Here is a 12840-nt window from a genome sequence, read left to right as displayed (position 1 = left end):
GCGGGGCTTACTTATAACAAAAAGAATTAGATTGACAATGAAGTAAAATCACAGAGAAGCGAAACAAATGATAACTCAACATCGTTAAAATGTGATATTATAACGTGAAAACAAAATACGTGTACCGAGTACTAGTATAATATCTGCATACCAGAAATACCTAGGACCTCTCAGTCTCACTCTAAGGCCACTAAGAAATTATATATTGTATATTTAAAAGCAGACTTTAATTAAAATTAAACTTAAATCAACGAAAATATGGTTGTACCGACACGCATGTGGGTCTGAATATTTCCACCAACATTAAAACGTTTCATAAACTGTATCATTTTAAGACCCAACTTTGTGGAAAGAATCAAACGCATCTTTGAAATGGAATAGCTATTTTATAAATTTAAAGTTACATTAAGACATCGATTTATAACATTGCTACGCCAGGTGCTATATACAAAGACAACAATATTCACATACTCATAGTTATGTAGAATTGACAGCCTGGAATTGATACTCAGCAGGGCTCCCCTCGGACACTAGATGGTCCCGGCACCCCACATTTTAGTGTTTAGAGGGTCCATGTTTACGCGGAGTTTTAGAGAGTCCCAAGAGCCCATGGTCCCGAAACTACCTGTGGTCACATAAAGCATATTGTTATCGCGAATATTGTGATATGAAGGGTCTTTTTTCATCAGAATATTCGAAGAGTACACTTCAACTTAACCTTGTTAAATGGAACACACACACCGTTTTTCATATCGTTTAGCCGTAAAATTGGCATTTGTGTTTGCACTACGCACGATAGCGGAAATGTAATGCGTCCCAGGACCCGCTCTTAATAGGTTTAGTGCGTCCCGGGACCCTCTCAATGAGTTTCAAGTACCTGATTTCGGCTTCTGGTGCGTTTATGACTCAGGGACGCGCACTTTGGGAAGCCCTGACTCAGTAACATTAGAAAGCATTCATTATGTGTGTGTGTGCGTGTGTGTGTATGCGCGCTTGTGTAATTTATGTTATATAGTCAAAACACTGAGTTGCTTTTCTATATTCTCCTACTTTATATTATCCTATGATATTGCATATAAGGGCTTTAGTTAGAACAATAAATTGCGAACTGTCATTTAAAACAAAGAAGCGCGCATTTAGAGAGAGAGGGGGAAAGAGAGAGAGAGAGAGAGAGAGAGAGAGAGAGAGAGAGAGAGAGAGAGAGAGATAGATAGATAGATAGATAGATAGATAGAGGGAGAGGTTGATAAGTATCTTTTTTTATTTTTTTTAAATTTTATTTCTTTTATATACATATACACACAACATAAAATACAGCATACACAGAGTTTATCAACATAAGGTATGGCTGTCTTAGCGCATACACACGCACATACCTAGACAAGACACAGACATAGACAGTAGGGTGGGTTGTTGAAAAGACAGGGGACATGGAAGGGGGGGGGGGACTGAGGTTGGGGGAGGGGAGGGGAGGGGGGGTAGGTGGGGACGGTGGTCACACTTTAGCCTCCAAGTATACATGGGGTTTAATTATCGGCATACAAGTACTGTATAACATGTTATGAATAAATGGGTCAGGGGGTATCACATTCAAAAATGTTCATAAATGCAGTGTTTTCAGTTTCATTCTGTGAGTTCGACAGCTTGACGAAATGTAGTAATTTCGCCTTACGCGACGTGTTTTTTGTTTCAGGCCGACAGATGGAATACTACCGGTACTTGTTTTTCTTGTTTTGCAAAGCGTTGGTTTACTATTTAAATGACATGTTGTATACCAGAATTTGAGGCTGGCAAAAGCTGCGCAGATCGCAGCGAGGTCAGAAGGTGTCATCTGGACCACATCTGTGTCAATGACGTCTGCAGTAAGTACAGCTGTATTGTCACAGACACATACTCACACACACACACACACATACACACACACACACACACACACACACACACACACACACACATACACATACACACACACACACCATATGACCGTCTTTGTCAATAATGATTGTCTCGCTTACCCAATGATATTATCAATTGAAAGCAAGCAATACGGTTTGCTGTGATTTTCTAGTCGTGTTATTTACTAACCGGAGCAGTCAAAAGAGATGTGTCAGGGTTTCAAGCCGGCCAGCAAGACATTGCCGAGCGGTGTACTCACAAAGCATTGTAGTCATGCACGCATAGTGCACTCTGACGTGTCTTTTTCATTGACATATATTTATCAGGACATGACATTCTAACAACACATTGGTGAATAGAACACACACACAGAGACACACACTGTCACTGTTTCAGTGACACGAGTGGGAAATGAACTCTTTGTGGGGCGCCTTTCCCAAATTGCAATGCAATGCGCCTGTGCTGGTAGCCGCATTGCGAAAAGGTTCTGCTAAACGATCACGAAATTCACGTGGAAAGTGTCGGCGTGAAATCCGTGCGGGGAAAATGGGGTGATTCTTCGCTCACTATTAAATCACGTGTTCCGGGCATGCTATACCTGCGTATGGTAGGCGATTGCTGATTGGTCAGGGAGATCACTTGTTCTGGGACAGGCGATTGCTGATTGGTCAGGGAGATCACATGGTTTTTATTTTTTCCCGTCTTGCGTTCTTTTCGCTACATGCTTTACAGACGTCAAGGTCTGGATTCCGTTGACTACGATTTGGAGGATTCCAACGCGTTGAAAGACTGGTTTAGGTCTACCAACGGGCTTCTGATGTTAGTGCAATACACAGAAGGCTAAGGACGGAGGGATTTGGCTACATATTTTCGCTGACGAGCGGGAGCCAAATATTCAAGCGGTTTGCTTGGGAGAGCTACGTTTTACGAGCTGTTGAGGTAATTTAGCCGTTACTTTACGCTGGTGACCGGTCAATGTCTGTGAAATGTAAACTCTGTTTTGTTTCTCCATGATAGCGTATAACTTGCTCATTATAACGCTAAATTGTAATCTGTATATGTTTTTTGCAGATATGGAGAGGAGGAGAAAATGTCTTGAGTTGTTATTAAAAGTCTATTCTTGCAGGTACCACGTGCTCGCTGAAGGGGGAAATTAGATATGTTTAAATGTGGGAAAAGGGGGGATTGTTGCCATGGTCACTGCACCAACTACTCTGTTTCAGCTTGCTGGAGACTTGCTGGAGGTTTGCTACCTTGTTGCTACCGTGTTGCTACCCGGTTGCTGCCTTGTTGCTACCTGGTTGCTGGAGACGTGCTACACTTTTGCTGGAGACGGGCTACACTCTTGCTGTTCGTTGTTGTACGGTTGCTGTTCTACGGCTGTTGCTGGTGTTGCTGCGACTCTCACCTGTATGCTCCACTGCGCCACTGCGTTTCATCGAATGGACCCTGGCTACACCGAGAGTTGAGTGCACCCATGCGTAAACGCCCCCCCACCTTGTCATCTTTCTAACCCTTTATGAAGAACTTTGAGTTGTGACAACGTGGAGTGTTAACGCCTGTACAGACTAAGACTTTTTACAGAGCAGCTAAGTGTTTTCTAACTTTACACGGTTCAGCGTGTTCTTATTATTTCATAAACTTTAACTGGCTTTTTGTCAGTTATTTGTGTTTTACGACTTGGTCGTAAAAACACTTTTGGCTTCACGAGAAGAGGGAGGTGGAGAATTAGTGTACAAGTATATAAACAGACGTCTAGAACTTATACTTTTGTTGATTCTAACTTTTTTGTGTGACTGCGAGAGTGGATCGTGGTGTGGTTAGTCAGTTAGCAGTAATTGACCGTTTTAGGTCATTCATTTGACTATAAAACGTGACACACACGTACACACACACATATACACAGACACATAAACGCACACAGACACACAAACACACCCACACACTCTTTCTACTTGAATTCCTGTTCTTTTTATTGTGTTTGTCTTGTGTTCTTACTTTTCTCTGTAAACATGTCAGAGTAAACTCTCTCTCTCTCTCTCTCTCTCTCTCTCTCTCTCTCTCTCTCTCTCTCTCTCTCTCTCTCTCTCTCTCTCTCTCTCTCTCTCTCTCTCTCTCTCTCTGTATGTTTTTTGAAAAATTACGAATGCGAACATTCACGTTACTTCTTGATACGTCCATTTATTTCAGCTCTGTTTGCACAATGCCTGTCGACATGTGATCTTTTGAACTTTTATGGCGATTCATGGCCGATCTTTGCAAGTTGTATGACCCCCAAGCAATTGCATTTGGATTCGAACCACTGCTTAGGTTTGCATCCTTGCAGATACTGCAGATACTTTAGAACATGTTCTCGTCTTAAAACCTTAACCAGATGAATGTTCTTTTCCACTCCGCCTGGAAGTGTCGAACTCTTTTCATAGTCGGTGGTAGTTTGCTTTTTCCATCCATTGCTTTGCTTGATCTGTGTTTCTGTGTTTGTTCATCGTTGACGTCGCCCGGCACAGCTTTTCCCGAGCTTGTTGACTCATTTGAGTAATTGGCGAGTATTTTCTATTAGGATTCATATGTGTCCGTCTGTATAGTAATTATACTGCATGGACAAAAAAAACTTAACTTTAGGGTTATCTCGAACGGTTTTAGAGCTAGACCTCTAAATCTTTGCACAATTTAAGGGTTGGATGATGTCACGAAGTGACCCTAGTTTGGTTGACACTTCTCAAATTTGGGGGGCACACCAGGGTCATGTTCGTTTCATAAAAGCTTAACGTTAAGGTTGTTTTGGATGTTTTTGAACCCAGAGCTTTGGTTCTGTGCACACTTCTAGGGTTTGATAATCTCCCGACTTGACGAAAGTCTGATTGACCCTTGTCAAGTTTTTGGGTCACAGGGGGTCATGTTCGATTCATAATAACTTAACATCGACGTTATCTCATTCGTTTTTGAAGCTAGAGCTTTGAAACTTCAAGTGTTTGATAATCTACTGATGTGACCCTAGTTTGTTTGACCCTCGTCACATTTTGGGGTCACATGTCAGCGGAGACGTGTTTGTAAAAAGGTGTGCATTGAAGTTATTTTGGGAGCAAGAGCCTCCTAATTTCACGAAATTGTAGTGTTGGTAATCAGCAGACATGACCACAATTTGGCTTGTTTTCATCAAAGCATGAACATGTTTGCTGGAAAAGAATTTCACCACTGAAAATGTCCACTTAGCTATCAAGGATATAAATCTTGACGTCATGATGCTCTGATGTTTGATTTGGTCACAGTCTTGGCTAGATTCTTGGTAATGACATCATGTTATATGACATTGTGTCAGTAATGAGGTCACTCAAGTGTCTGAGTATACATATTTTGTCTGGGCTAACCAAAACCCGATTTGGGAAAGAAAATGAGTAATTACTATGATTCTTGTGAGAGAAAAAAATTAATCTTTTTTTAACCAAAAATTGATAGATGTTAAGTAAGGCAGAAGAAGGTTTGTTTGTTTGTTTGTTTAACGCCCAGCCGACCACGAAGGGCCATATCAGGGCTGTAGAAGAAGGTTGGGGGTTGTGTAAGTTTGAATACTGGGTGAATAACTAAATGAATTGATACAGGTTACATAAGGATGACATTTGTGTCAATCAGTCGGATGTGAAAGTTCTCTTGAACATTATTTTATGAAGCTGGAACAGCTGTTTTTGTCTCTTTTTTTTTTGGGGGGGGGGGGGTCATGGGGTCATAGGCAGTAGAATCCCCCTTTTAAGACCTGCAAAACTCTATTAGACATGACGAGGGAGATTCGTATAATGTATTTGCTTTTCTTGTTAGTAAATAACATTTGCCGGGCATCGCTACTTTTGCATCGCTATTAACCTCCTTTCCGATTTTCTTCGTGCGTGAAATGGACATTGGTACTTACACGAGATGTATACTGTCTGAAAATTGCACGCAGTAGCTGAACATTGCAGTCTGAAAATAGCATCTACATAGCACGAAAATAGCACGATAAAGTTCAGTGCATTCCAGGTCCCGCTCTTTTGAATTTCAGTGCGTTCCGGGACCCCCTCTATACATTTCTAGTACGTGTTTTTGACTTCTATACGTATAGGGCCCAGAGACACGCACTTTGGGGAGCCCTGACTGTGCTGTGTATTGTAGTTATATATTGATTCTACTTTGCTCTTTTATTGTATTTGTATTGATTCAGATATCAACGTCGGCAGTAACTGTAGCAGTAACAGTAGCCTGGGGAATGAAACCTACTGCATAGCTGGGACAGTGTGTGACGGTGGCGAGTGTAGTGAGTCTTCTTCCTTGATTTGACCTATTTTCTTGTTTTCATATGTTTTCCCTTTCGTTGATATATCTGTCCTTGTGTTCATATATTTTCCATTTCTTTGATGTCTTTCCTTGTGTTTATATCTGTTCTCTTTCTTTGGTGTCTTTCGTTGTGTTCTTATCTTCTGTTTCGTTTACCTATTTCCTTTTGTTCATATCTTATCCCTTTCGTTGATATTTGTCCGTGTGTTCGTATCCTTTTACTGTATTCTTCTTCTTCTGCGTTCGTGGGCTGAAACTCCCACGTACACACGTGTTTTTTTTGCACGAGTGGAATTTTAAGTGTATGACCGTTTTTTACCCCGCCATTTAGGCAGCCATACGCCGTTTTCGGAGGAAGCATGCTGGGTAGTTTTGTGTTTCTATAACCCACCGAACTCTGACGTGGATTACAGGATCTTTTTCTTGCGCACTTGGTCTTGTGCTTGCGTGTACACACGGGGGTGTTCGGACACCGAGGAGAGTCTGCACACAAAGTTGACTCTGAGAAATAAATCTCTCGCCGAACGTGGGGACGAACTCACGCTGACAGCGGCCAACTGGATACAAATCCAGCGCGCTACCGTCTGAGCTACATCCCCGCCTAGCTTTCTCTTTCTTTGTCAGTTTGATATCTTGACTTGTGTTGATATATTTTCCCTTCCTTTGATGTCTTTCTCTGTGTTTATATATTATCCCTTTCTTTGGTGTCTTTCCTTGTGTTCATATCTTCTCTCTTTCTTTGATATCTGTCCTTGTATTTATATATTTTCCCTTTATGTGATGTCTTTCTTTGTGTTCATATTTTCTCTCTTTCTTTGGTGTCTTCCCCTGTGTTCATATCTTCTCTCTTTCTTTGATATATTTCCTTGTGTGTATATCTTTTTCCTTTCTTTGGTGTCTTTCGTTGTGTTCATATCTTCTCTCTTAACCGGCACGGTTGGCCTAGTGGTAAGGCGTCCGCCCCGTGATCGGGAGGTCGTGGGTTCGAACCCCGGCCGGGTCATACCTAAGACTTTAAAATTGGCAATCTAGTGGCTGCTCCGCCTGGCGTCTGGCATTATGGGGTTAGTGCTAGGACTGGTTGGTCCGGTGTCAGAATATTGTGACTGGGTGAGACATGAAGCCTGTGCTGCGACTTCTGTCTTGTGTGTGGCGCACGTTATATGTCAAAGCAGCACCGCCCTGATATGGCCCTTCGTGGTCGGCTGGGCGTTAAGCAAACAAACACAAAATCTTCTCTCTTTCTTTGATGTATTTTGTTGTGTTCGCATATTCTCTTTTTCTTTTACCTATTTCTTTGTGTTCATATGTTTTCTCTTTCTTTAAAATCTTTCCTTGTGTTTCTTATATGTTCCCTTTCATTCACCTCTTTGCTTGTGTTTCTTATATGTTCCCTTTCATTCACCTCTTTGCTTGTGTTTCTTATATGTTCCCTTTCATTCACCTCTTTGCTTGTGTTTCTTATATGTTCCCTTTCATTCACCTCTTTGCTTGTGTTTCTTATATGTTCCCTTTCATTCACCTCTTTGCTTGTGTTTCTTATATGTTCCCTTTCATTCACCTCTTTGCTTGTGTTTCTTATATGTTCCCTTTCATTCACCTCTTTGCTTGTGTTTCTTATATGTTCCCTTTCATTCACCTCTTTGCTTGTGTTTCTTATATGTTCCCTTTCATTCACCTCTTTGCTTGTGTTTCTTATATGTTCCCTTTCATTCACCTCTTTGCTTGTGTTACTTATATGTTCCCTTTCATTCTCCTCTTTGCTTGTGTTTCTTATATGTTCCCTTTCATTCACCTCTTTGCTTGTGTTTCTTATATGTTCCCTTTCATTCACCTCTTTGCTTGTGTTTCTTATATGTTCCCTTTCATTCACCTCTTTGCTTGTGTTTCTTATATGTTCCCTTTCATTCACCTCTTTGCTTGTGTTTCTTATATGTTCCCTTTCATTCACCTCTTTGCTTGTGTTTCTTATATGTTCCCTTTCATTCACCTCTTTGCTTGTGTTTCTTATATGTTCCCTTTCATTCACCTCTTTGCTTGTGTTTCTTATATGTTCCCTTTCATTCACCTCTTTGCTTGTGTTTCTTATATGTTCCCTTTCATTCACCTCTTTGCTTGTGTTTCTTATATGTTCCCTTTCATTCACCTCTTTGCTTGTGTTTCTTATATGTTCCCTTTCATTCACCTCTTTGCTTGTGTTTCTTATATGTTCCCTTTCATTCACCTCTTTGCTTGTGTTCATATCTTCTCTCTTTCATTCTCCTCTTTGCTTGTGTTTCTTATATGTTCCCTTTCATTCTCCTCTTTGCTTGTGTTTCTTATATGTTCCCTTTCATTCACCTCTTTGCTTGTGTTCATATCTTCTCTCTTTCATTCACCTCTTTGCTTGTGTTCATATCTTCTCTCTTTCTCTGACTTCTTCTCTTGTGTCATCATTCTGTTTTTGTTTGGCCTTTTTTCTTGTGATGATATTTTCTCTGTTTCTTTAAATTATTTAAATGTTTTCATATCTTCTCTTTCTTCTGCCTCTTTTCTTGTTTTCATATCTTCTCTCTTTCGTTTACCTATTTTCTTGTTTTCTTTCCTTTTTTGTAAACCTATTGTCTTGTTTTTATATCGTCACTCTTTCTTTGGCCTATATTTTTGTTTGCATAACAGTTGAAAGTTTGGAATGAAGGACAGCCCGTTGTTCCTACGATGTAGCTTTACTGCCTTTGTTACATGTGTATGACACTATTAGAGGTACACTGACGCCCGCCCCCCCGCCGTCCAAAAAAACAAAACAACAAGTCGCGTAAGGCGAAAATACAACATTTAGTCAAGTAGCTGTCGAACTCACAGAATGAAACTGAACGCAATGCAACGCAGCAAGACCGTATACTCGTAGCATCGTCAGTCCACCGCTCACGGCATAGGCAGTGAAATTGACAAGAAGAGCGGGGTAGTAGTTGCGCTGGGAAGGATAGCACGCTTTTCTGTACCTCTCTTCGTTTTAACTTCCTGAGCGTGTTTTTTATCCAAACATATCATATCTATATGTTTTTGGAATCAGGAACGGACAAGAAATAAGATGAAAGTGTTTTTAAATTGGTTTGGAAAATTTAATTGTGATAATAATTTTTATATGTTTAATTTTCAGAGCTTGTTTTTAATCCAAATATAACATATTTATATGTTTTTGGAATCAGCAAATGATGGAGAATAAGATAAACGTAAATTTGGATCGTTTTATAAAAAACATATTTTTTTTACAATTTTCAGATTTTTAACGACCAAAGTCATTAATTAATTTTTAAGCCACCACGCTGAAATGCAATACCGAAGTCCGGGCTTCGTCGAACATTACCCGACCAAAATTTCAACCAATTTGGTTGAAAACTGAGAGCGTGACAGTGCCGCCTCAACTTTCACGAAAAGCCGGATATGACGTCATCAAAGACATTTATCAAAAAAATGAAAAAAATGTTCGGGGATTTCATACCCAGGAACTCTCATGTCAAATTTCATAAAGATCGGTCCAGTAGTTTAGTCTGAATCGCTCTACACACACACACACACACACACACACACACACACACACACACACACACACACACACACACACACACACACACACACAGACACACACACGCACATACACCACGACCCTCGTCTCGATTCCCCCCTCTACGTTAAAACATTTAGTCAAAACTTGACTAAATGTAAAAAAGGAAAAACAAGTCGCGTAAGGCGAAAATACAATATTTAGTCAAGTAGCTGCCATTTTTCAGCAAGACCGTATACTCGCAGCATCGTCAGTCCACCGCTCATGGCAAAGGCAGTGAAATTGACAAGAAGAGCGGGGTAGTAGTTGCGCTAAGAAGGATAGCACGCTTTTCTGTACCTCTCTTTGTTTTAACTTTCTGAGCGTGTTTTTAATCCAAAACATATCATATCTATATGTTTTTGGAATCAGGAACCGACAAGGAATAAGATGAAAGTGTTTTTAAATTGATTTGGACAATTTAATTTTGATAATAATTTGTATATATTTAATTTTCAGAGCTTGTTTTTAATCCGAATATAATATGTTTATATAATTTTGGAATCAGCAAATGATGGAGAATAAGATAAACGTAAATTTGGATCGTTTTATAAATTTTTATTTTTTTTTACAATTTTCCGATTTTTAATGACCAAAGTCATTAATTAATTTTTAAGCCACCAAGCTGAAATGCAATACCGAACCCCGGGCTTCGTCGAAGATTACTTGACCAAAATTTGAACCAATTTGGTTGAAAAATGAGGGCGTGACAGTGCCGCCTCAACTTTCACGAAAAGCCGGATATGACGTCATCAAAGACATTTATCAAAAAAATGAAAAAAACGTTCGGGCATTTCATACCCAGGAACTCTCATGTCAAATTTCGTAAAGATCGGTCCAGTAGTTTAGTCTGAATCGCTCTACACACACACACACACAGACAGACGCACATACACCATACCCTCGTTTCGATTCCCCCTCGATGTTAAAATATTTAGTCAAAACTTGACTAAATATAAAAAGGAAAGGAAAAAAAAGAGTTAGACATTTTCACAAGAGTATGGCCTAAATGTTAGGCAGGAATGTTTCGATCACAAATATACATTGACTAGCAGTACTCCGTGCACAGCACGGGACATCATAAAAAAACAAGACCAAAATATAGCTGACATTACTACTAAATGTATAGTTTTCAACAACTCTTGTCAACAAAATGACGTGGAAGCATACTAGCGGTAGGTAGGTCTTAATTTTCCTCAGCATTGCTGAAAAGTACACATTTTCCTGTGCACAGCGGTTTGAAAAAATTAAAAAAAGAGTATGTACATTGTCATTTTCGAATTTCATGCACCATCATTTCACACACCATCTGCTTCTTCAAACACACCAGAAATAACCAAAAATAAACATGTTTTTGATAATATCGCTGGTTTATTCATTATCTTGATGACTAGGTGCGGTTAGAGTGGTGGTACCAGAGATATCTTGAACCAAAATCCATAACCAAAATAATAATGAAAGCGAACTACAACATAATGACACATACTCTCCCTTTGCCTAAAAATGCCAAATGACCTCCTCACACCATGTTTCTTTCCCGCCAGTCTTGTTCACAACTCGCATACACACACAAACATCCCCCCCGTCATGTAGATGCTCATTCAGTACCAACATTTAAACTGGAAACATACGGAAATACATCCTTTAAGGGCCCAGTACTAGCTGAACTTTTACAAAAAATCACTTTTTTTTAATTCAAAGTTGAGTTTGTATTATTCTAAGGTACAATTGGCTGAAATTTACGAATCCGTTGGAATTTTGCATCTAAATATAATATCTTACGAGATAGACGGGTTTAAAAAGGGGGTATCTGTGCTGACTTTTGACAATCTGGCCAACGAAATCGCAAAATCGACACATTTTTGTCACTAATGTAATGATTAAAACAAAAGTATTAAAGATAGAGTGTTGCCATTTTCCACAGTTGATTTTGGTATATATGCCCATGGTTGGAACCTCTAACATTGAAAGAAAATGGAGCAGAACTCAAATGGGAATTTTTTAAAGTAGTAATTATCGACACAAAAAATTCTCGAAAAGTAAAAATTGTGTAAATGTCCTCAATAATGATTATCACATTGTTAGAGGTTCCCACCATGATGACTTATGTCCAGAACAACTTGGCAAAATGCCATACCCTCCTATGATTAGTTTGGCCTGTATCATTACGGCCTTGCGGGTAATAAACGACATTTCGGTTTTGGCTACATTTGTTGTGTGTGTGTGCAGCTATTAATTATGTTTTTGAAATTCTGTTTGTGTCTACAGTATCTCCATTATGTCAAGAAACAGTAGCCAAAATTTGAAACTGTTATCTCTATATTTAGGTGGTTTACTACTGGCATGAACAAACAACCCTCCGCTAGGTAGTACTGGCCCCTTAAGCATCAAGCTCCTTCTGTTTGGAATTCACTGCCCGCTAACCTCCGTAGTTGCTCTTCCCTGTCACAGTTAAAATCAAAACTAAACAAGAGGCGAAGCCTTCAAGGCTCACGTAAGAAATCGACAAACAGTAACACAAACTCAATCACTCCGTCACACATACACACACACACACACACACACACACAGTAAGCATAGGTGAAACTGTGCAAGAAAGCGAGACACTAGATCTGCCAACTAGTCTGCCGAGACTTTCAGTAATTCCTTCGCGTGACGTCTAACCCTCTTACGTCATAATGTGACGTCTTCAAATGTAAAAGTTTCTATCACACACGTCAAACACTTTTGACCGAGACGTAATCTTCTTATGCGAGCTTTATCCATAGACTCGGAAATGTTAAAGTTTCTATCACACACACACACACGCACGCACGCACGCACGCACAGACAGACAAAAGTTAGCATCGCATAGGCTACACTTACGTGAGCCAAAAAACACTTTTTCCGCAAACATTTACCATAGAATACGCTTTCAAGCCTGGTCCGTTCCTGATGGTCATTTTTGCCCCATGTACTGTACATAGCTTTTCACGTGTTTGTTCTGTGCGCGCTCGCGCGTGAGTGCTTATGTTTTTGATTATATATTATTATTACCAATTCAGTGCCCCATATGG

General features: G+C 39.8%; 1 protein-coding gene across 1 annotated transcript in view; it reads left to right on the top strand.

Moving 5' to 3' along the window:
* Positions 1–12840, top strand: part of LOC138949462 (uncharacterized) — a 166847-nt gene that overhangs the window by 123368 nt on the left and 30639 nt on the right. The window contains exons 10-11 of the mRNA XM_070321294.1: positions 1779–1862; positions 6089–6181. Of these exons, the coding sequence (XP_070177395.1) occupies positions 1779–1862; positions 6089–6181 (177 nt within the window). The remainder of the gene's footprint in view (positions 1–1778; positions 1863–6088; positions 6182–12840) is intronic.

This window comes from Littorina saxatilis, linkage group LG15 (genome assembly GCF_037325665.1).
Source record: "Littorina saxatilis isolate snail1 linkage group LG15, US_GU_Lsax_2.0, whole genome shotgun sequence".
In the NCBI taxonomy this organism is placed as follows: Eukaryota; Metazoa; Mollusca; class Gastropoda; order Littorinimorpha; family Littorinidae; genus Littorina; species Littorina saxatilis.
This window is presented reverse-complemented; position numbering and strand designations above follow the sequence as displayed.